Source organism: Mytilus trossulus, unplaced genomic scaffold (assembly GCF_036588685.1).
Source record: "Mytilus trossulus isolate FHL-02 unplaced genomic scaffold, PNRI_Mtr1.1.1.hap1 h1tg000024l__unscaffolded, whole genome shotgun sequence".
Lineage (NCBI taxonomy): Eukaryota > Metazoa > Mollusca > Bivalvia > Mytilida > Mytilidae > Mytilus > Mytilus trossulus.
Window position 1 is genome coordinate 5,546,656 of NW_026963290.1, and position 26,969 is coordinate 5,573,624.

At 31.8% G+C, this 26,969-nt stretch overlaps 1 protein-coding gene across 1 annotated transcript; it reads left to right on the top strand.

Moving 5' to 3' along the window:
- The first annotated feature begins 798 nt into the window (after nt 1-798).
- LOC134699070 (uncharacterized) lies at nt 799-26,101 on the top strand. The gene is made up of 17 exons (XM_063560757.1): nt 799-1,020; nt 3,811-4,821; nt 12,951-12,992; nt 14,433-14,564; nt 15,971-16,102; nt 16,427-16,555; nt 16,977-17,111; nt 17,494-17,622; nt 18,235-18,363; nt 19,627-19,755; nt 20,245-20,376; nt 20,806-20,934; nt 23,662-23,790; nt 23,974-24,105; nt 24,674-24,814; nt 25,430-25,552; nt 25,968-26,101. The coding sequence occupies exons 1-17, from the start codon at nt 954-956 to the stop codon at nt 26,099-26,101; spliced, it is 2,955 nt and encodes a 984-aa protein (XP_063416827.1). The 5' UTR covers nt 799-953.
- Nucleotides 26,102-26,969: the final 868 nt, after the last annotated feature.

Here is a 26,969-nt window from a genome sequence, read left to right on the forward strand (position 1 = left end):
ATCCCAGGAATAGATTACCTTAGCCGTATTTGTCACAACTTTATGTCGTGTTTCTTTTTTTTGGTTCATAGTTTCTCCTGCCTACCTTTGATTTGGCAATTTTTAACTGTTAATCCTTTGTTACCCCCCGCCACTGTTTTATTTCGATATTTGTTATTCTGAGATATTTAGATAATAGACAATTAATGAAGTCATAATGGTATTTTGTATTAGCTAAACTCATTTGCTAACGAACATACATGATAATTATGTTGATGTTCATTTACTGATATTTGAGGGTATGCATGAATTTAACCAAGTGAGAATGATTCGTGCAATAAGAAGGGTACTTTACATAATCAATTGTAGTACATTGATAATAACACCAGTCCACCTATTTTAGTTAAAAGTTGAAATTAGGCTTAAAAAATTCACCAGATTCTTTCATCCAATAAAACTAATTATGGAGTCCTACAAATTGTGATAGTATACAACATACATTTTCCCCTTTTCATTTGAATAACCAGAAATGAAAAGATTTCACGTCAATGTACGTACAATTGTTAACTTCGTGACCATATATTAGACCAAAGCATTGTCTTCGTATCCTATTTGATAACATTATTTAAAAACCTTTGATAATAGCCTTTAAGTGTTGTAGAGTTCGTCACTGATGCAGTCCATTAATGATAAGATATTAGAAATTCAGAGGTTCTTAAAGGGTGTATTATTTTTTAAATGTTTCTTTTTAAGGTTTGCAATTGTATATCAAAATTCCCGTTACACATGCAAATTGTTATTTGAAAAATACTTTTCAAATGTAAATTAACACACACGCCTGAAAAAAGGACAACAACGAGAAGCAAGATTAGCGATTTGATACTAGTGTTATAAGAAGTCCATTGTTACTTGAAAAGGTAAAAAATGTCATGCAGCACTTAGAAGACAGAGATGAGTAGCAGTCACCCACTGATATGACTTCCTGCTTTTATATATATAATGTTTTACACAGTGGCTTCATTAACAGTTTAAAAAACAAAGGTAGGGAATGTTTATTTATAAAAATCTTAAATTATCTTGATATTATTTTCTCCTATTTTTTTTAATGAAATTTCTTAGAATATCGCCCCCTTTCGTCCGTCTATTACACATGTCTAAAACGAAATCTCATGCAGAATCAAGTTCCGGACGAGGCAATGAACGAATTAAATCAAGAACAGATCTATCGCAGGATAAACAATTTCAAAATTGAGTAATAATTCAAAAGTTTTGATAAAACTAGACAAATGTATTATCGATATTATTATCATCAATAATAATGTATTACACTTATAATTAATATCATTGTTATAATTATAATGTCTGTGCAATGTCGGAAATATGACAGTTGTTTTCCGTATTCGTTTGATGTGTTTGAGCTTTTGTTTGATTAGTGACTTGTTTTTTTGATTTTTTTTTGTGATCTTACTTTTTACACTTAATATTAGTACTTTTATAATGTATTAACTTAGTGTCTCATAAGTCAGTATTTATGGCTGGATATTGACTGTTGTATGTGTAAATATTATAATTGTTGTATATGTTTTATGGCAATCTATATGTGACACTTTAATAAACATATTTATCTAAGGTATCATCTACGTTAACAGATAAACAAATTTTATAATATGACAAAATAATCCAATCGTTGAAGCAAGAAAGAATGAATACTGAAAGCAAACTTATAATAACTGTGACTATAATGCCCTAGCCGTATTGGTCACCGATTTTTGGAACTTTTGGTCATCAGTGCTCTTCAACTTTGTACTTGTTTTGGCTTTCGAACCTTTTTCATCTGAGCGTCACTGGTAAATCTTGTGTAGACGAAACGCACGTCTGGCATATTAAATTTTAAACCTGGTATCTTGCGTTAGCTATTATTCGTGTGTTTCTTTGTTCTATATGTTCTCGCATTTATTTGTATTGTAGTCCTGTCATGTAATGTTGTCATTTTGATGTTTTATTTAACATCGCCATAAAAGTGGGAGGTTGGGCATGAATTTAAAACAGCGGTATACTACTGTTGCCTTTATTTATACTATCTAAATATTATAGTCCCAGATAATATGAACAACTTTCTTTTTTTAATTATAAAAAACGTGTATTTAATGTCCCGGTTTAAGTAGTTTAAGTTAAATCATCTGTTTGCTGTTACAACATTAACGATATTAATTTTTCTGCACCAGATGCTCACTTTGACAATAAATGTCTCCTCAATAATGCTCAAAGAAGAAATGTTATCAACTCCAAAACTTACTTAAATAAAGACTGATGAGTCTACATTTGAAAATACCAATTCAGGAATATGACAGTATTTGTCCATTCGTTTTTGATGTGTATGTGTGTTATTTGATTTTGCCATGTGATTATGGACTTTCCGAATTGATTTTCTTCTGAGTTCAGTATTTTTCTGATTTCATTTTTTTTAGACGAAACGCGTGTCTGGCGTTAATTTAAAAATATAATCCTGGCATCTATGATGAGTCTATTTAGAACAAAAAGTATAACTAAGTTGTACAAGGAATTAGAGATTTGCATAAGAGAGATATATTCCTTATTCAAAATAATTCCCTAGATTTTGTAGCAGCAAATGTATCAATGTAAAATCGGTTTAAAAATTTCAAATCGTTGATAGAAAATGGACAAACAGTACAAGTACTTTAAGGTCAGCTTTTGATAAGATTCTATTCAGATAAAAAAAATGTCGAAGAGGCGCTCATTAGGTATAGCAATGATAATATTCTTTTGCATTGTGATAGTTAAAACCTTTATAGAATTTTCATCACCTTTTTCTTGCAGTGAATACCAAATAAATACATTATCATTATCTGATGTATTTATATTTTTTCACACTGATGCATTCTTCAATTTAGAGGTTAGAAATACATGTTCATTATATGCTAATTTTTTGCCCGCAAAGTTTTCATATTTTTTGTGGCAAAAGAGCAACATTGTTTTATGTAAGGTGAATGCAATCGTTCCGTCATTGCATCCATTGCAGACAATACAGAACAAATTCTGAAGTACACACTGAACAAGCCAATGCTATGGCAGTCATAACAGCAGACACAATCTGCAGTATTCAATGGCAAAACAATAATTTTGAAGCCCAAACGGAATTACAATTCCTATTGTATCTGCCTTTATGAAAACCGGTAAATTGTTACGGTGCGATAATTTTTGTCTATACCTAGTGCACGTATCAGTCTTTTTGTACTAACGTTAAATATATTTTGATAATCAACTCAATTGTTTCTTAGATTGATTAACTTTTGACCTTCACCGATTGATATGATGAATTTGTGGCGTGCATTTATATTGGTTTGATAATGTGCTTTTCACGTTTTCTTCAAGAGGGGTTTTTGACATGTATGATGTTTGAATTTTAGTTAAAGGCGTAACAAAATATTTCGATAGAAAATCGAATAAAAGATATGTAAGTTTAAGCACGTATTTGATGTAAGTATTTTCGAATCAAATACTGACAATGTTAACATAGTTACTAAGTTTTCACGTCGGAAGCATTTTTCCCTACGCGCATAGTGATATTCGATGACTAACGTGCATACCAATATAGAGAAACATGCACCAAGATCTACCCCCTTTATCGGATTATTGAGATAAAAATTTCGACATTTAATTGTAGAGCTGCTTTGAACGTTAACACGACTGTCAACTACTGTTTACATTCAGATTACTATATTACCCAAAACTAACACTACCACTGTAATGATAATTGAAATCTTCCTAATTTGTCTCTAATCGTTATACACGCATTTCTTATCGTTTTAGATTTGAAAATAATGACGACTAAAACGCAAGCTAAAATCTTAACAAAAACGAATTTCTTGAATGCTGACCATGTGGTAAATGGTAAACCGTTTGTCAAAGTGAGAAAAGTTAAAAAGCAGGTATTGATGGACCAATATCTAGACAGTTTAAAGTGTAAACCATGCAAACAAGCAGCTAAAGAAATGACAAACGGAACCGATGGTATTCAACCAAATGGACAATTCCAGGTACAAAATAGGACCGGCAAAAATCTAAGTCATGACAATGATAATTCTAAAAATCAAATCAAACAACGCAACAGGAGTATGCAAAATGGTTTAACTGTATTGAAATCAGAGATGATAACTAGTGAAAACAACAATGAAGAATTCAAAACATTATATGATGTCAAAAGGCATCAACAAAATGCAAGTAATTCTAATGCCATATTGGATGATACTGTGAATGGAAGTATAAAAAATAGAAAGGTTCGAAGAAACAGTAATGTTAATCCTATTCGGAAAATATCTACTTATTTAATGGAAGATACTGTGAATGGGATGCATGGTAGTACCAGAGAAACAGAGGTCCGAAGAGACAGTAAAGGAAATCCTATTCGGAAGACATCTGCTTTGTTAAACGAAGATACAGGAAGACCAGGAAGACGGGATTCAGTTGTTGCCATGTCAACAAGAAGATACTCACTATCTCCATCTGTATCAAAATCTAAAGTAAGGAAAACCAGTTTTGTAGCACCACCAACGGCTACCAGAAGGACGAGCTTACAGGTAAATGGTATAATTAAAAACAAACTTTCAAAACGTAACAATACCACACAATTGCCAGACGCAGCCGTTCGCAGGGAAACAAAGCAAATTACATTGGATGTTTTAATACAGCATTGTGATGAGAGGTCGTTATTGACAGTTGATGTTGAAACAATTGCTAGCAGTCTGAGTGCGCTGTACCCATCATTTGACATAGAAATAAATGGTGCTGAAGGGATGTGTTTGTACTCCAAAATCAATTCAAGTAAGTTGTTTTATTCAGCTAGCACTTCACACTCTAACATAAAGCACGTGAGGATCTGATAACAGTAGCTATGGGATTTTTGTGGTTTCAAACATTTTACCTTATTTCGTTTATGTTATAACTGTACGATATTTCAAGCAAGATATGGTAAATGTATCATTATTTTGAGACCAGTTTTTCTACCCTATACATCTTATTAGCCACAAATAGATAACGTAGATACCGTAACAGTATTGTTTATATCTAAACAAACATCTAACATGTCATGTCAATCTACTTTTCATGATCAAACATTGGAATTCGTTTTTTAAGAGTTTAAGGTCATGTTTATTTATAAACAATGTACATTTTTGACACGATATATTGTATAATAACATACCAACCTATCGTGCTTGCATATTGTTTATAGAGTACCATGTGTGCATATGATCACACCGTTAGATTTTTTTTTATAAGTAACATCCAAACTAATACAAGTGCTAACTTTCTGGTCGAACACATTTTCAGTTCAATTTTAATATTACGATTCTTGTAACAATCAATACTTCTAATAGAAAGACTCCGACTTCATTGAGTCGCAACTCCTTTGAAACCATACAAAGTCGGAAATATTTGTGATTTGACGTATAATTGTAATTTTTTGTAGTTCTTAAATTTGTCTTTGAAACAATCTGTTTTCAAAAGAAACGCCAACTTTTAAGGAAATATCTAAATTCGGAGGCCGTAATCGACACGCGTTTTATACGCTTTTGCTCACGCTCAGTCGACGTACTGCCCGCGAAATTTAAAAACTCTTTATTTCAACACTTGCCTAATTATACTTCTTCCAGTATATGTATGAATAGATAAGCTGCCAATGAATCAAATGTAAACCTATTATGGCATTTTGGTTTTTGCTCATTGACCTGTAGGCGTCTATTTGGGTTTTAATAGCTGCTAATTAAGCCATACCTCATTATAAACTAGCCTGTCTGGAAGAACCAGTGTGAGCTTTTCATAATACGTCGTATTCCGTTAAAAGAGTTTTTCTCTTCCAGATCAAATTGCAACCAACATGACCACAAGCATCCCTAGAGTGTCTTGTTGTTATGTCTTGGGAACATGCGATTTACTTACTTCTCAGCTTGACCGCAATTGTCAAACGAGTTTTGAGCCTTAAATGACGATTTGTACTTTTATGCCCCACCTACGATAGAAGAGGTGCATTATGTTTTCTGGTCTGTGCGGCCGTTCGTTCGTTCGTCCGTCCGTCCTTTCGTCCGTGTGTCCTTCTGTCCGTTCGTCCGTCCGTCCGTCCTTTCGTCCGTGTGTCCTTCTGTCCGTTCGTCCCGCTTCAGGTTAAAGTTTTTGGTCAAGATAGTTTTTGATGAAGTTGAAGTCCAATCAACTTAAAACTTAGTACACATGTGTCCTATGATATGATCTTTATAACTTTAATGCCAAATTAGTGTTTTGACCCCCAATTTCACGGTTCACTGAACATAGAAAATGATAGTGCGAGTTGGGCATCCGTGTACTATGGACACATTCTTGTTATGCCCAACCTACGATAGTAGAGGGGCATTATATTTTCTTGTCTGTGGCTCCGTACGTTCGTCCGTCCGTCCCGCTTCAGGTTTAAGTTTTTGGTCAAGGTAGTTTTTGAAGTCCAATTAACTTGAAACTTATTACACTTGTTGCTTATGATATGATATTTCTAATTTTAAAGCCAAATTAGACTTTAACCCCAATTTCACGGTCCATTGAACATATAAATGAAAGTGGGAGTTTCAGGTTAAAGTTTTCGGTCAAGGTAGGTTTTGATGAAATTGAAATCAAATCAACTTGAAACTTAGTACACACGTTTCCTATATTATAATTTTTCTAATTTTAATGCCAAATTAGATTTTTAATCGATTTCACGGTCCATGGAACATGGAAAATGATTGAGTGGGGCATCTGTGTACTTTGGACACATTCTTGTTTTGCGTTTGTTTTAAAAACTATGGTGACAAAGCGATTCTTTGATTTTCAAAAGTAATCTGCAAGAAAAATCAACATAATCGAAATGTTAAGTCGACTCCGTAAAGGAGCTTTTGTCCTTCCGCGACGAGTATTTACCCATTTCTATGTGTTTTGTAAAACTTTAAACATAGAAAATAATAATCCAGACAATACCGTCAAATATATCAAATGGCCGAAATCCTCAGTCCAATTTATATTGGACTTAATTCCCTGTAATGATGATTTGTACCCATCTTTGTGGTTTTTTTTTGCGAAATTTTCGTAGAAAGAGAGAAATTGTAAACAACAAGAATGATAAAAAAAAACCGAGACCAATTCATAAGTAAATAGTCAAGAAATCGTTAGCGACTACGAGGTTGAATTATTGCTTTTAAAATACGATGTTTACTTATATTTTGCGTTTATTTTGCTGTAATCGTAAAAACTGCATTATAGACAATTAAAAGGTATAAAGCACAACTGTAAGCTTAACACAATTTCCAAATAAGTCAACATGACCAAAACCGTCTGTCATATTGCCATTCAAAGACAAGTGTTGGCCATTTTGTGTATGTGTGGTCTTTTTTTCCCCTATTTTTACTCTCTTCAAAACTATAATAGTTAAAAGAAGCTGTAGCAAGTAAAAATAAGTCGAAATTATTAAGATTTACAAATATTTCAGCATAATCAAAATCAATAATTGACTTCTTACAAGCGTTTTGTGTTTTTTAATGACAATTTCTACCCATTTGTACCGTTTTGACAATTCATTGTTTAAAAATATAGATAAAGAGTAACTGTAAACAAAAACTTAACAAAACATATCATCAAAATAATGAATAGCTAGATGTAATGGAAACTTTCAAATGACTTTAAACAGGAGTATGCACACTTTGAATAGCGAGATTCTCTGCGGAACCGTCTCTACTTTAAATACCAATTCTCTCTGCGGTACCGTCTTCACTTTAAATACCAATTATCTCTGATATCTCTGATATCACCGTCTACACTTTAATTACCAATTCTCTCTACGACACCGTTTCCACTTTAAATACCAATTATCTCTGCGGCACCGTCTACACTTTATCAATTATCTCTGCGGCACCGTCTGCACTTTAAATACCAATTCTATCTACGGTACCATCTCGCTTCAAATAGTGAGGTTCTCCACTTTTTATGAACCAAGGCTCTCTATGGTATTGCCTCCGATTGAAAGTACCTATGTTTTAAACTGTATCGTCTCCACGAATTTACACAGGTTATCTCTACAGAACCATTTGAGATCTTCAATTACGTGTAAACATATATACTTTATGAATCAGAACGAAACGACTCCTCATTAAAGTTAAGGCTCTCGACACTTTAAACACGAAGGCTCTTTACTATACAGTTTACACTTCACTACGGTACCATTTCAACTGTAAATACCAAGACTCTCTTTACGGTTCCGTTTCCACCGGGAATACCAAGACTCTTTCTATAGTACCTTCTCCAATCAAAATTTTCCAGGTGTTATCCAACTTTTGAAAAACCTAATTTACGTTGTTCCAGCATAACTGTGTCTAATCTAACCACAAGTGTAATGGTTTCTATTGTATAGTAGGACTTGAATTATCAAGTGTAGTTACAAATAATTTGACCATGCATTTATGATGCATAAATCTTATTCTGATTCATTACCAAACAGAAAACAAAAAGTTATAATTATAATTTTATGTACTAAATGATGAAGCAAATGAGTTTGATATTTGTCATGTCCTGTTTATATTCTGAGGACCTCTGCATTTCAAATTCTCAATATTTTGTATATATACATAATTAATTGACAATAGAACATGTTTTTACAAATACGAGGCAAATATGCAGAAGGGAGGATCTGAAAACCCGCTTAACATGATAATGTCTGATGAATATCAGAGAGGTATGAATAGCAGTAAGTATAAGTAAAAGTCGATGGAAACATAAAATAAGTGCATCGATCTAAATGTATTGGGTAAAAAAATGAAATTCTGCACGCATAACATCGTTAAACTTTACACGCCAAAGTCGGGTACCAAATATCAGGACTCTTTTGTTTGTAGTCTTAATCAAAGAAATTAAGTTTAGTCCATTTCATCCGAATGTAGTCGACACATATTTAGGCGAGTAATATATATATTAAAAAGCGTCATATTGCGCATTGAAAAATTTATTTGCTAACTGCTTACTCACACATCGTTGTTAATATAATGGAATTTAATGCAACTTTCATATCATACAAGTCAGAGAGGTTTTGTTCAACGTTTTCTACATAAGAAAATGTCTGTACCGTTATTCGTTTGATATGTTGGAGCTTTTAATTTTGCCATTTGATTTTAATTTTCTGGGAGTATATTTTTTGGCTAATTCACTTTTATCAAACACGGTTAATATTGTGGATGGTAGTGCGTAATAATTTCGGAAGAACTTTATAATGATTGATTCATTCATTTGCGGTTCATCAGAGAGTAAGGCCGATTTGAAAAGAATTTATTTGATACTCTAAACTATCATGTTCAAAATTGCGCAATTTCGATTTATTTTATTAAACTGTTTAGAATAATCTTTACAATCAAAATTAAGTTTTGGTCGTGGCGCCTGACTCCTGTTTACTTTTATTGATAAAAAATATTATTTTGTGGAGGGCAAAGGAGGAGGGCTTCCAATTACAATAAAACAAGAATTTGTATTTTTCTTAAATATAGAAAAAAGAAGGATTTATGACATTCCTTTATTAAAGAATAATAACAATTTCGTATAAAAAAGATTGATAAAAAGATAAAGAAAATATGTTCTTAGGGGGAGGGATTGCAAGATTATGAGTTTACAAACCGGTTGAAATTGAAGAAAAACTGCTTAAAACAAATATAAATAAGCTCAAAATTATCTGAATTGTAAACGGTTCGTTAACTTGAAGTTGATCACACGAAAAAGGTCGTCGTTCTTGATCTTAACTTAATAAAATGGAAGATTCTAGTTAAATGGACAGAAAAAACTTCTGTGGAAACTTCAAGTTGTAGGAAACATATATATGATTTTTTTTATGACCACGTAGTTTTATAAGATAGGATATGACAAAAATATTACATATGTCTATAATTAAGAACGCGTAATATATAAAATATGAAATTTCCAATACTTAAACCACATTGTGTCATAAGATTTTTACAAACTTATAATTGCTGAAGTCTATATCACGTGACAATTAAAAAGTGGCACGAGTATTAAATATGATATAGCACCATCATGGCCCAGTAGAAGTAATACGCAGAAATTCAAATACATTTTTTCCTTGGATACTAGTAATAAACTCGACTATCTTTGCAGTGCTTAGTATTTCACGAATTTGTATGAACGTGACTGTATTTCCGGTTCTATGTCATTAAATTTCTTTTTATGTATCTTATATCTATTGTAAATAAATTGACAAGTTTGGAAAAGACAAGTATTAAGATAAGTGCGGAATATAATAATATAATAAAAGAAATAGTTTGGTTTATTATTGAACGGTCGTTAAAGAGAACTACCGCCCTCTTTGTTTAACTTTGGTCTTGAGTCATCTTATCTTTAAAGTACACAGAAATTTTAAGGGCTTTATTTTTCTGTCATGCTTGAGCTGAACGTTTAATCGTGATATATTAAAGAAAAAACGAAAGAAATAAACTTTGATACCTGATCTAATGCACAATGCTTTATTCCAAATGATTGGGAAGCCCATAACATATATTTTAAGCACCATATTATGAAGGTGCAAGTAGAACAATCTAAGCGACTAATTATAAAAAGAAGATGTGGTATGATTGCCAATAAGACTAGTAAGTTCCAAATTGACGAGGAAGTTGCTGCTTTTGTTATAATGACATTTTTAATTCTTCGTTTGCCAAAAAAAAGACCAACGTGTGTTACAATATATAAAATATGGTTAAATATATCAATTAAAGAGACACATGAAACATCCTGAAATGTATATGTTCCGGACCATATACACCTGACATATTTGCAATTGTACAACATAAAGATTATGTTAATTCAAATTTTCTAACAAATGATGTTCTAGTACCTGACTAGAGGTTTACGTATAAGATACAATGTAGGACATGCGTATACTCTGGCCAATGTAAACGCTTTGAGAAAAAATGACGTTTAGCCTTAGCTTCATGAAAATTAACGATAGTTTGTATTTGAGTTTTTAAAAATAAAAAAAAAGATTAGAAGCAATCTCAACCATCTTGTTTTATTGTATGACTTAACAACAAGTGACGTTTGAAGTTATAATAATAAAGGTTAGAACTACATACTAATGCGTTTGTAATACATATAAAATTATACCAAGTAACGTAACCATTTGCTAGCGAAGATGACTTAAACAGGATTCTATATATAAAAAGAACCCTATCTTAATGTTAAATCTATAATTTCAGCATTGCACGCATAAGTTGTTTGCATTCAATCAGGGTCATGAAGCACAAAATACTTCGTCATTATAAGATATATAACTTACTCGTTTTGAAAAAAAATAATTGAAATGAATATTCATGTTTTATTATCTTCGTCATAACTCGTTTAAGATTTTTAAAATCAAAATGAAAAAGCTTATTAGATACAATTGTTTCTAAGCAAATAATACACCAGGGTAGCAACTATATATAGATACAGCTTGATGAAAACAAACACTGTAAGCTAAACATTAAACAAAGGTTGAAAGGCCAATATTACTGATGGGTGTATTTACTATTTAACACGGATTCCATCCACGCCCAACTCATAATATCATAATATTTTGAACGACAAAGAGAGCGGGTCTCTCTTAGATTACAAGAGCTGGTCTCTTAAATGAAATAGTAAAACAGTTTGGTAAGTAAGTTTTGAAATAGAAATTATTCGAAGTATGTATTGTTTTGTATATTTCTTCCGCTTGATGTTATTCGAAGTTTTAAATGTTCACTACAAGAATAAAACGAGTGTTCAAATTGAATAAAAAAAGGGAGTGTTATGTCGAATAAAAGGTTTTATACAAACCTACGAGTCTTTGCTCTTATTCCAGATTTGCGCGTGATTGGCGATAAAGAATCACTGCAATTGTAATGAGTAGATGTCATTATAAACGTTAAAAACATAAACGGCCGAAAGCAGTAAATTCAATATGGAAAGCAAATCTGAACAATGCTGTTACAAATGTACAATGCTAAACGTTTTATTGGACAGCAAAATGATAAATCATGAACTTTCGCATACAAATACTTTATCTGTATAATGTAAAATTGCTACTGTTGTTTGTATTTTGTTCGTTTAAAGTCTTGACTTTTCTTTGTTAAATTTGTTGAAGCGTTAGTTGGATAGTCCCTGGCCTAGTAGTCATGAAAACTGAAGTTGCGATATTCGTACTCGCACTCAGATTCCAACCAATCAAGATACTAATACTAGATTCGATTTCAAGCACAGATGCTTTACTCCGAGTACTTATTTAAAATGTATGACTAATTTGAGAACCTAATTTTAGAATGGCGTACTTTCTCACAGAAACTAAGCTGTCCACCTAATGACATGTTGTTATGGTTTAGCTCTTGACTTTGACATTGTTTATCAACAAAAAGTATGATATACGTGTTTGTTTAACACAAATCTGAAGAGTTATAAGATTATGTATAAGGGCACTTCTATTCTATATCGATCTTATCACGTCCTTATAGATAAAACTCAAACAATTAATTTAATGTTTAAACGGACCATCAAAGTGCATGCATCAAAGGCAGAAAGTCAGGGTCTTCGATAGGGGTTAATAGTAATACATATATAAACTTTTATTTTGATTTTCAAAGCACTTCATTCGACTAATGTCAGTTTTTAGCATTATGATATAAACCCTGGTGATCAAAATGAGGTTCAATTAATAAAAAAAACTGTGTCAAATACTGGGTATATAAACAGAAGTGATAGTTTGTACATCTAGCATATAATTAAGTAGTGCCTTGTAACACAACATTGTACGTCTAGCATATACTTAAGTATAGTGCCTTGTAACAAAACATTATTTGTTGACTTAGAATATACAAAGATGGAATGTGCTGATCAACTGTAAATGAATTTGATGTTAATTATTGTCAAATATTATGCTGTTCGTTTTTCAGAAAATAACAAAGGAAACAGTAAATCTACAATGGCTCCAAGAGGTAAGTATTTTATTACATTTGAGTAAAAAAAATCCGAACAATAAGTTACAATCGAAACTACTCGGCCTTTCTGGTTGCACGAATAAATAACGTCATTGTACTGCATAGCGAGAATGGCCGAGTTGTTACGTTACGATTGCAATAAGTTATACAGTTTTTATAACAATGTTATTAACCCTTGGAAATACACTCATCATATATACCAGGATTGAAATTTTGTATTAGGAATTTACTTTAATTGAAAAAAAATTATTTTAGTCATTCGCAAATTACTATAAGTGAGGTAAAAAAGACCAATAAACTGTTAAGGGAGATTTATTTCGGTATACTCATTTTGATAAAATGTCTTCAAAGCCTGATTTGTCCCTTCTTACTGCTTAGCTGTCATATGCTTCAAGTAGGGCGTATCTTCTATAGCACAGTCAATCTTTATTTATTTTGTCAAACTATAATTGCTAAGGTTACACTTGCAAAACGGGACCATAGCTTTTTGTTGACTAAAATTTCCCACTTAAACTCAGGTCTCGCCACAGGTATAACAACCCTTAATAATCCTGTTATCTTTAATGTGCTATAATGCAGAAGACTTTATTATCAGTTTGAGAAGTGCAACGACAATTCACTTACTTGTCCTCTTTACCGGACAACCAATTAATGTAAAACGAAAACAAGTAATTTGTCCAAACGTTATATTGCCGGGTGCCATGGTTCAGCCTAAAAATCATTTCTTTCAACAACTTAAAAACATTTCAGATTACAAATATTTTATAGGCTATTACCACCTGCAAAGTAAATAAAATAAGTACTTAACAGTTGAGTATATGCTATCAAATGTGTAATACATGTTTAATTTATGTACATAGCAATGAACATTTGGTTAGAATTCTTTTTTCGGGGGAAAGGGGTGGGGTTTCAGTTCAGACCCGACCCCTATTTGATCGTAAACAAAAATATATCATGTATATCTGTTTTTAAATGGCTCATTCTGTAATGCATTTGGTGTGTGAACATTATTTTGAAGTGGCTACATAAGAGAGTGGTCCGTTGATCGAGTATTATCCAAAAAAGAAATTAAAGTAATTTTGGTCTATGAACATATTTCATTATTTAACTCTCTGATACCAGGGCCTGTATGGAAAAGGGCATGCTATAAACCATGACTCTCAACCATGAATCTTAGTAATAAAAAAAATCAAGTTTTGTGCAGGTTGAACGTAGTTCAAGTTTGACTTATAATATGCAGAGTATTGAGCGGGCAGGCGATTGATCGGTCGAAAAGAGGGCTATGATGTTTTTTATACTAGTAATTAACTTAATCTACAACTTTAATCCTGCTGTACGTCCCCACTCGGGCGTCCAACCACCTTAAAAATTATATTGTATAAAACAAGGTTTGTCTTAAGCAAGGAATTACGGATTTAATTATATTATATTTTTCAGACGAATTACACTCCACATTCTACAGTGAAAAATTATCAATTAAAGATATAATTAAGGAAATGAAACAGAAACCAAACAGTTCCAAATGTCAAACAGATTTCTGTCGCAGAATGGCATCATTCGCTAATGACGGTAGGTAGTTACAAGTAAACAGTTACAGCATTTCATAATGACAAAAGACTGCTAACAATTTGTTTTCTTACTATGACAGCGTTCGCCAATGTTGATAAAAGAGACACGACGACGGGTACCAAAAGGATAGACAAACCAATTAGTCGGAAACAAATGGTTAAATCCCCAAAAACACAAAACAAAAAACATAAAACAAATAAAGACTGAGTAACTCAAACCCTACTGAAAACCAGGGTAATCTCAGGTGCCACGAATTGGTGGCATTTGTCTTATTGGTCATATTTAATTTAGTAAAAATCCTGTGAAACGTGTAATTCGCTAGGTCTTATTCGAGAAAAAGAGGATCAGTTTTATTCAGTTTTATTCACCTGAACGTTTTTCTTTTTCGAGGACATATTACATAAATCTACCGTATGCCATTTAAACAGATATTATTCTCTATCAAATAATATTGATATTGTTTTAAGATGGAATTATATGGTTTATATCTAAGTTCGTAATTTAGAATGACCTGTCAAGTATGATTACGATATTTATAAAAGAGAAAGCTTGGGCAAACAAAATGTTGAAAGTGACACCACTACGGATTATAAACGTCTTATCTATTTGGTAAAGATGTTTAATTTTAGCTTATTAAATTTCATTGCTAAAACAAAGATATTTAATATAAAGTAAATACAATATGGATTTTAGATTGAAGAGACGAGCTTGGTATTAGGTATTTAGGTTATAATTTTTTCAGTCTTTAATAATAATATGTATTTATAAATCGTGCAACGCCCTACATATGACTGCCTCGGTCATCGAGTTTACTTCGCTTACGTAATCGCAGCCTACATATATCAAACTTTAATCACAGTGCATGCAATTTAGGAATGGCATAGGTTGTCTACATGCGTCGAGCCAGCATATGTCAAGCCACTTTTTCCAAGCATGCAACAGCGGAATGGCATAGCCTGTCTACATGCACTAAGCCAGTATTTCGATGCATGTAACTTGGAATGGCATATAGTTTGTCTACAAATGTCTAACCTCACTTTCATGTATTCAAACAAGAAATGACATAGGGGGTGTACATGTGTCAAGCCAAAACATCAATTGCATGCAATCAAGAACTGGTATAGGATGTCTAAGTGCGTCCATCTAAAAATTCCATGCATGCAACTAAGGAATGACAAAGGATGTCTACGTGTGCCAAGCTACAAATTTCATGAATGCAACTTAGAAAATACAGAGTATATCCACATTAGTCAAGCCACAATTGCTATGCAGGCATCTCCGGAATGGAGCAGCATGCACAATTTTACGCGTTCCTAAAGAATTCTTTTTAAAAGTGCATTTATTTTGACTCCATTGTATATAAAACAATAAATTTACAATGAAATCAATCGATGTTTACATTTCAGACTCTCTTCATGTTTTGCTGGCGAAACAAGAGGGGATATCTTGTGTTATCAAAGCAATGAAACAGTTTACAGACAGCAAAGATCTCATAAAATCAGCTTGCCAAACTTTATTAAAAATGACATCATATTCAGGTATATATTTTACTTTATTAGTTAAACCTTTCAATTACCGAAGATATTTCTTTTCAGGTTATAGATATTATTATTCGAGATAGTGATCATTATCAGTTAGATACTACAGTTCTACTATTAAGTATTTGTTATGTAAAGTCGGTTTGATGGTAGCAATAGCAATCATCAATTTAAAGAAAATTTATTACAATGATAATATCATTTCAGTAGAAGTATGCGAAAAATGGAATAATTATATGAAACATTATATACTTGGTATAAATTTAGGCTACAAGATCGAATTATTTGAGCCTAACTTACAGGAATTACATATTTCTATTACAGATGCCAATTGTGTTCATGTCCACAAAGAAGATGGAATCTCATTTCTAATAGAACTTGTACAAATCAAGATTGACGACGCAGAACTCCTGCAGACCATATTAGACATATTAGGGTATCTTGTTATGACCGGTAAGGAGAAATTTTTAATTTACATTTCTTTCAATTCTGGTTATTTAACAATCAAAATATAATAAAAGTACATATAAAGTATATATATATGTGAGATATACGTCCAGGGAACAGTAACCCAGTAACACAATAAAACCAGAACCACAATGTATTATAAAGTCACCAAGACCACTTTGAAGAACATACTTTATTGATCCTTTGTTAAATAAGCTGTCTTTAATGATCCTTTGTTGAATAAGCTGTCGCCACGAATATGCAGAATATTGATGAAATATCTGCCATAGGAAGTTAAGCAACAAACAACCAACTATTAGACATGTAGTAACACTGCTGATTTGTAAAGATTTTTGTCTTTGGATATTGAGATTTATATGAAAAACAAGGTTCATCTTCCTAATATATAATTCAATATGTATTGTAGATAACACAGATATTATAGATTCCATGATTGACAAATCTTGTCATACCATCGTCCTTACCACAATGTCAAGGCATGGCGACTATAGCGATATTGTCAAACAGTGCTGTTTTATCTTATCAAATTTAGTAAACTCCGGTAAGTACCTACTATATTGTATCTGACATTCTGACAAACTATTTCATATTCAAAGGGTATAGTGTTTCCACTTGCTTCATATACTCAGTTACAGTAATTCACCATTATGTCGCATGATCCCAGTATAGATATTTTCTAAAAGCAATATAATTGTGCAGAATATCAAGAAAAAGCAAACTTGTGTGTTGTATACTATTCCAGAAAAAAATTATCACAATGTACAAACCACAACATCATGTCATTAAATTTATGTTGTTCATATTGGTCATTGTATGAATTATACCAGCTTCAAATTTTGGAAACAGAAAATGAAGTGGTCAGATGAAATGAGTGCTTTGATTTACAAAAAATGGTGATAATAACTGTCATTTGTGTATTCTAGTCGACATCGCGAGGTCTCTCATGTTTATTGGAGGAGTACATGTAATTATTGGTGCCATGCAAAAGTTTGAAGACAATAACGAAGTATTAGAGAACGGTTGTAGAGCCCTTGGAAGTTTTGCAGTACACGGTAAGAGAAATGAGTAAAGGACGAAATATCATGCTTACAACTGTTACTGTTTTTTGTCAATTTGTTTTTTATGTCATTTAATGTCCGATGGTATAGTAATATAAAAGCAGCCTTGACCACACAGACACTCGTCATAGAACTTTTTTCCCTATTAACCTTTATAAAGGTATATAGGTTTTTTTTTCTGAGACAGTGCCTGTGCTTGACCAACATTTTATCATATCAACTCTCAAGGATGTTACTTCATGAAATGGTGATACCTCAGTCTCGAAACTGTTATTGACATAGCACTTATACTTCAGTTGGTTTTAACAGGGCTGACAATTGTTATTTTGACAAACAGAAAGACAGACTTACACAAAATAATGTACATATCTTTCACAAGAATGCATGTAAAAAGGTCTACACATAATTTTAATTTTCAATGTATTCTGTGTATTGTTATATTATTTGTCACAAACTTATTATATTGTTCAGAGTTTATATGACAATAAACATTTGCACTTGAATTATTAATTTTTTGAATATCAAGTTTTTTTTACTCATATTTGTCATTTTTGACATCCTTAAATTTGATTAAAATGAAATTTTTAATTGTCAACTTAATTTTAGATGAGATATGTACCGATGTTGTCAATGCAGGTGCTCTTAAGATAACGCTGCATACTTTAGAGAGAAGCAGAGAAGATGAACGGTTGTTAGAATGTGCTACATGGGCTTTAGCATGTCTTACAAAATATGGTAAATCTTATACTGAAAATACTTAGTAGTGAAAGTCGAATCCTTATTGTATATTTCACGCTATCATACTACTAGTATCATATGAGTCGAGAGGTCTAAGTAATTGAACCACTGTATCACTAGCCTGTCAACACCGAGGTTGTGATTTGAATTTCAAACGAGATGCGCTCGACTTCTATCGTAATTAGCTAGGATTTTAAATTTTTCTTCCAAATTGAATTAAGATCGGTGGTTATATTCGGGCACTCCGAATTCATCCATCAATTTTGACTGACTGTCACGAAATAGAACAAATGTGCTGAAAGTGGCGTTAACAATCAGTCAATCAATCAACAATACTATCATTTTTTAATACAAGTGCATATCGAAACCATATTTTAAAAAGTTTTACATCGATAAAAAACGATTAATATCTCTTCTGGAATATCAATATCAATGATCGTTACATGTGGGCCAGGCAATACTAATATCAGTCCATTTGATTAGTTAACCTTTGTTAGGTCGTGTGTTTTTATTTGGCTTTTTATAAAATTTTTGATTCGAGCGTCACTGATGAGTCTTTTGTAGACGAAATGTCTGGCGTAAATATTAAATTTTATATCTGGTATCTATGATGAGTTTATATGCAACCGATAGTTTTTCGTTTTGTATTTGGAAGTTGTTGATTTAACTTGTTTTCTGTCTATCATAAACTTGTTGTCTCTTCATTTAATTAGTTCTTTTGGGTATCTTTAACTGCGTATCTTCAAACTTCATATCAGTTATATCAGTAAAGCATGTGTATTTATGTACAATATAATTTAAGTATTATATATGACTATTATTGAATAAAATAAAGCCAGTAAATGGTCGTGATACAAGATACATAACCCATTAAAATGTGGATAATCTCATATCTTCTTATTTAATTTTCGATATTTTCCCAATAGTCTTCTTTTGCTTGATTTCTTTGGGACGTCACACCAATTTTTCCATTATCATAACTACGAGTCACTCAGTAGTACATGATGAACAGGATATGCATACCCTTCTGGGGCACATGAGCTCAATTCCTATTTTTGGTGAAGTTTGTATTGCTCAAGTTTTTTATTAAGTGTTTTGTTGTTCGTCTTTTCTTCCATTTATTTGCCATGGTAATGTTGTTTTTCTTCTATACTGTTGCCTTTATTCTTCTACGTATGATTTTTTATTATTACTTTGGTGTATTATTCCGTCTCCTTTTCTTTGCATATTTGTCTCTTATAAAATGTATTATTTTTCTAGAGGAATCGTGTAAAGATGTATGTAGTTCATGTGGCATGGAGAAACTAATTCAAGGAATGAAACACTTTCCTTCCATAGAAATTATACAAGAATACGGTTGCTGGACAATCTGTAACGTAATTGCACATGGTAAGACGAGTAAAACTGTGTTATCTACCAAAAAGTGAAATTTAGAAAAATACTGTACTCGGAGATAAATTCAAAACGGAAAGTTTGTAATCAAATGGCAAAATCAAACAAATAAAACGAATGGATAACAACTGTCATATTCCTGACTTGGTACGATCATAAGTTTTCATGTCTTAAACTTTTTTTTAAACTGTATTTGGTTAAGCTCAGTTGAAGTTCAAATATTATCCCTATATAATTCTTTGTAAAATATTCTAAACAATAAAATCATTGTATATACCAACCTACGCCTTTTTTGGTAAAATAAACGAATTGAGTATATTCATTTAGCCTTACCTAGAAGCCGTAAGGTCAGATTTTAAAATAATAATTTAATAAAAAAAACAAACATAAACATGAGTTAAAATAAAAAAACATATATTTGACAGTCGACACATAACCCCAAAAGAGAAGAAAGTATCCAACATAACATACCTCTATTTTTTGCAGACAAACCATTTGATGTCAACATCAGTCATGATATAGTCCATGTGTTATTGGATGCAACGAGCATGTTCTTGGACAATATAGACCTGCAGGAACAATTATTGTTTGCCATTAGCGAAACCATAACTGTTACAGGTATGGATATATCTAAAAAAAAAATCCAAAACATAAGTTGCAGTTACTAATGATGGTATATGGGAAAATAGTAAACAGGATAAAAGTTGTTCAACACAGCATGAACAAATATTCATTATAAAAACATATGTATATAATTTTATTATAATTGGTTAAACAATGTATATACCATTTTTGCAATTCATCTCACATAATACATGGAATAATCCCAAATTTCCATTGTTTTTACTCTTTTATACATTTTATATAATAGTTCTTATACAGAAATGAGTGAATAAACATATTATGGGAATCTTCAATTACTAAGTTTGGTAATCACACAACCAAAGTTCACTTTATTCCATAAAGGAGATTGATCAGATAAGGAAATTTCAATAATAAAGATTAAAAATATCACTGAAAATCCATGCCATTTTTCTTCTTTTATAGAAACGATTCTTCATCGATTTGTTTCAAGCAACGGTATACCATTAATCGTTAAAACCATGTCCCAGTACCCAGATCATTGCCCTATACAGGAACATGGCTGTCGGATCATTGGAAACGTAGCTGTATGTGGTAAGTTTGGAAAAAACACGAGAGTTAAACTAGAATAATAATAAAAGTCAATATGTTACACATACTTCTGCATTTTTATCTATTTGTACATTTTAGTAATCGCATAGGTCACTTTAACATCATCAATCCTCAAATGATGCATTAAGAAGTAATATAGATATTTTGTGAGTGTAAATTCAAATTGCGATAAGACGTGTCGCGGTACTTGTCTATCCCAAATTCATGTATTTGGTTTTGATGTTATATTTGTTATTATCGAGGGATTTTGTCTGATGCTTGGTCCGTTTCTGTGTGTGTTACATTTGAGTGTTGTGTCGTTGTTCTTCTCTTATATTTAATATATCGGTTTTAGTTTGTTACCCCGATTTTGTTTTTGTCCATGAATTTATGAGTTTTGAACAGCGGTATATTACTGTTGACTTTATTTAAGCTTCATTGTCCTCTAATTAAAATAATTGCTCCTTCTCGTTTTAATTTCTGTCTGTTTGTTTATCGACTGCGAAATAGTTCTGATATACCATTTAATAATGATCTTTCAAATTATTGAACACATTTCAAAACGTGTCCAATGGTTGTCTGTATGATTTAATCTTCCATGTTTTTACAAAGAGATTGTTGTGCAAATTGTGGTAGAATTTTTCGTTCCGTTGTTTTCCTCTTATAGTTAACGTTGATGAATATCCTTTGGTTTGGGTTTGTGACCCGGATTTGTTTACTCTTAATCGATTAATGACTATTAAAAATCGGTATATAACTATAAAATTTTATTTAGAGTTCCCCCTTCTAACAAAAGCTCTGTTTTTCTTTGTTTTGTCGAATGCTTGAAATGTTTTTATACGACCGCAAAATTTGAAATTTTTTTCGTCCTATATTGCTATCACGTTGGCGTCGTCGTCTGTGTCGTCGTCGTCGTCGTCGTCCGAATACTTTTAGTTTTCGCACTCTAACTTTAGTAAAAGTGGATAGAAATCTATGAAATTTTAACACAAGGTTTATGACCACAAAAGGAAGGTTGGGATTGATTTTGGGAGTTTTGGTCCCAACATTTTAGGAATAAGGGGCCAAAAAGGGCCCAAATAAGCATTTTCTTGGTTTTCGCACTATAACTTTAGTTTAAGTTAATAGAAATCTATGAAATTTTGACACAAGGTTTATGACCACAAAAGAAAGGTTGGGATTGATATTGGGAGATTTGGTTCCAACAGTTAAGGAATTGGAGGCCAAAAAAGGGCCCAAATAAGCATTATTCTTGGTTTTCGCACTATAACTTTAGTTTAAGTAAATATAAATCTATGAAATTTAAACACAATGTTTATGACCACAAAAGGAATTTTGGTATTGATTTTGGGAGTTTTGGTCTAAACAGTTTAGGAATAAAGGGTCCAAAATTAAACTTTGTTTGATTTCATCATAAATTGAATAATTGGGGTTATTTGATATGCCGAATCTAACTGTGTATGTAGATTCTTAATTTTTGGTCCCTTTTTCAAATTGGTCTACATTAAGGTCCAAAGGGTCCAAAATTAAACTTAGTTTGATTTTAACAAAAATTGAATCCTTGGGGTTCTTTGATATGCTGAATCTAAAAATGTACTTAGATTTTTTATTATTGGCCCAGTTTTCAAGTTGGTCCAAATCAGGGTCCAAAATTAAACTTTGTTTGATTTCATCAAAAATTGAATAATTGGGGTTCTTTGATATGCCAAATCTAACTGTGTATGTCCCGTTTTAAAATTGGTCTACATTTAAGTCCAAAGGGTCCAAAATTAAACTAAGTTTTATTTTAACAAAAATTGAATTCTTGGGCCTCTTTGATATGCTGAATCTTAACATGTACTTAGATTTTTTTATTATGGGCCCAGTTTTCAAGTTGGTCAAAATCAGGATCCAAAATTAATATATTAAGTATTGTGCAATAGCAAGAAATTTTCAATTGCACAGTATTCAGCAATAGCAAGAAATCTTCAATTGCACAGTATTGTGCAATAGCAAGAAATCTTCAATTGCACTGTATTGTGCAATAGCAAATATTTTCAATTGCACAGTATTGCACAATAGCAAGAAAGATCTAATTGCACAATATTGGATTTCAATTGGAGTTATCTTTCTTTGTCCAGAATAGTAGTTGAATCACTTTAAATCATTGTTTTATACAATATACAATGTATATTCACTTTTACTACCAACTGATAGATAAAAACAATCTTTACCATTCAGTGATAACAAGCACTTTTTTTACATTTTAATATTTTATGATGTATTTGAATGAATAGTTATTGTTGCAAACTTCCTTAGAAATTTAAATTGAGATCAGTTTTGAAATAAGGAAAAGGGGGATGTGAAAAAAAAATTGGGGGGTCAATTTTTTTCATTACAGATTTCATAAATAAAAAGAAAATTTCTTCAAACATTTTTTTGAGAGGATTAATATTCAACAGCATAGTGAATTGCTCAAAAGCAAATTTTTTTTAAAGTTCATTAGACCACATTCATTCTGTGACAGAAACCTATGCTGTGTCAAGTATTTAATCGCAATCCAAATTTAGAGCTGAACCCAGCTTGAATGTTGTGTCCATACTTGCCCCAACTTTTCAGGGTTCAACCTCTGCGGTCGTATAAAGCTGCGCCGTGCGGAGCATCTGGTTTATGTAATGGATTGTTAGACGGATATATTATTTAATACAGTACACAAAAGTTAAGTGCAATTTGTATCTACTTATTTTGTAGAGCAACACAGATTACACATTGAAACAGAAGGAGGTTCTAAGGTTATAGTATCAGCCATGTTGACATTGGAGACATCAGAAGAGTTACAAGAAATCGGCTGTCTAGCCTTAACCAACATAACAGCTAACGGTAACTTTAAAATTATAATGTACAGTTACAGTTTATCGATTCTATGAATTCTTGCATATTTCAATTACGAAAGGAAAGTAAAACAAAAAACTAAATATGAAAATATATTAGAGTTATCCCTCTTCCTACTCATATTTTGAAAAACACCGTTTCGTTGAAACACACCTTTTTGTTCCTTTTTAGTTTACAAAAACAAAGTGACAGCAGTGAAAAGCGGGTGTGTATCAGCAGTATTAAAGGCGATTACAGCAGAAAGCGACTGCGACAACAACTTACTTTCAGCACTTCAGACCATTGGCAATGTGATAGAAATTGGTAAGTAAAATACCAGTGTCATAGCGCTAAGTTCGTTATTTACAAATATGCACTTGGTGTAATACACACACTACAAATACATTTGACTTTAAAAGAGCCTGAAGGAAGTTGGAATCGACAGAATCTTTGCAAATCAATACATTATGCGTGAATGACCATCATTTGTCAGTATTCAAAAGAGGTCAGTTGGTTCTTTTTTTTTTTTTTTTTTTACATAAGAGTAGAGTTTTGGTATGATGGTATTCAAGAGGGACGAAAAATACCAGAGGGACATTCAAACTCATAAATCGAAAATAAACTGACAACGCCATGGCTAAAATGAAAAGGACAAACAGACAAACAAAAGTACACATGATACAACATTGAAATGAATCGAATGAAAAAACAAATGAATCGAATGAAAAAACAAATGAATCGAATGAAAAAACAAATGAATCGAATGAAAAAAGTTACACGTCTAAAGATAACATTTAAAAAGTCCAGCATTCATGTCTAATTAATATGAGTAGATCTAACGTATCTTAGAATTTTTGAATTTTATGTTTTTGTATTTCATTTTGTATATTAGATGATGCTTGCTATAATTTCCTGGAAGAAGGTGGTTTGAAGATAATAAGAACAGTACTGTGCACCAAAAGTGTGTCTCGAGAATTTACAGATATTCTTTTATTTGCAAGCAATATTTTGTCGAGATTATCAGCAATTTTAGGTAAGTTTGTAACTTTTAAACAGAACTGAAATAAATGGGCTTTCTTCGCTATGGACTATAAACTACGTTATTAAAAAGTCTTTACATTTGTCACCTGTCATTTCTGTTCCATTGAATAAACTGTACATAAGCTGGTTTGGTTAAAATATAAATGATATGTTTTTAAATTGATTTGTGTGTTGCGAAAAATAAATGACAGAAAGGAGATTTAAGGTAAACGAGATGAGAGCAAATAAGGCAGAAACTAAACAAATTTCAAACTGCATGAATTTAAGTGGTGAAAATATGAAATGATGAAATATTTGATATCAACACAGATTCTCTCAAGAAAAGAGAACATTATAACCCTTGACAAGGCTATTCTATCTACTCGGTCACATACATAACATATAACATATTGAGATGTTGTATCATTGCCAATGAGCCAACTGTCCATCTCCAAAGGCCAAATGACGAAGACGTTAGCCATTAATGTCACGATACGCTTTTAAAATGAGAAAAACACAAACCCTTTTGTTAGCTTTAAAAGGCCCCGGATTTATGAAATGGGAAACAATTAAAACGTGAAAATCAAAGATCCACACTGAGGTACAAATTTTGCTTCTGTTACTATAGGAATAGACGAAGGATACATTGACCAAGCTGAAGAATTACTGCTGAAAATAATAGACATGACAAACAATAATTCAGAGGCAGTACTGAGTCTAAGTCGGTTTTATGAAAACATGCTTCAAACTGGTATGCTAAATGACTATGTATTAAAATGTTTCGATTCTCAATTCAAATTTCTTTTAACTTTGTGAACACATTTGGAGTTGTTATTTTACAGTTGTAGTAACACCATCTGTTAGACATATGTCCTTAGTTTTTATTATTTTGAATAAAGTAGTCATGCCTTCTTTTTTTTATAGCATTGAATAAATAAAGCAGCATCTGTTTTGAAATAGATAATGTTCAACATATCATACATTAATGGCATAATCCCTTTTTTCTATTAAACTACAAACGATAAGTATTGCAAGGGTGAAATTTGCGTCTAAGACAAATATTCATTTATTTTTTGTAAATATGATTTTTTAAATAATTTTAGGTGTTTTCAACAACAAAAAAAGCAGACTTACATTTCATATATGATTTTTGTTTCGTATTTTAGAGAAAAGGTACAATACATTTAGAGAGAAGAACAAAATACTTACTATTAACAAATGGATAAATGAATTTGAAGAAGACAGCAACATCCAAATAAGCTGTTGTAAAGTTCTAGCTGCAGTTGCGCTGTGTAAGTGATATATCTGATATTGTTTTGGTAAAATTTGATGACAGACATAAAGGCAATAGTAGTATAACGGTTTTCAAACGTTATAAATCGATTAAGAGAAAACAAATTTGGGTTATAATCTAAAACTGATGGAAACATGATAATGTTAAAAAAAAAATCGCTAAAACGACACCATTACGTGACAGGAATACAATACAAACATAAAACAGCATTGACATATTCCTTTTCGGTAAATTTATCAAATATGCAAAACATACAGGTACAGATTGCATTAGTGATCAATAGTTATAGTTGGCACCATTTTCTAGAATTTTCAGTCAATAATGCTCTGCTCGTAGACTTCATATCGTTTGATTTGGCTTTGCAATTCTTTTGAATCGAGTGCCATTGATAATGAGATTTACGTAAAGGAAACGCATGTCTGGTGTAAAGGCCAGTATATTTGATGAGTTTTCACTTTTATGCCTATTTGTATAGTTATCAAAGGTACCAGGATTATAATTTAGTACGTCAGACGCGCGTTTCGTCTACGTAAGACTCATCAGTGACGCTCATATCAAAATATTTAAAAAGCCAAACAAGTAAAAAGTTGAAGAGCATTGAAGAACCAAAATTCCAAAAAAAATGTGCCAAATACGGCTAAGGTACATTTGGAACCTATGCCTGGGATAAGAAAATCCTTAGTTTTTCGAAAAATTCAAAATTTTGTACACAGGAAATTTATAAAAATGACCACATTATTGATATTCGTATTATTGCTGAAGTATAACTTAATTATGTTACATTTGTTTTAATTCTAATATCACAAGAAATGAATTTCAACATCATTTCATTGTTTTATATGTCCTTTGGATGTAAATTTTACTGTTTTTCACC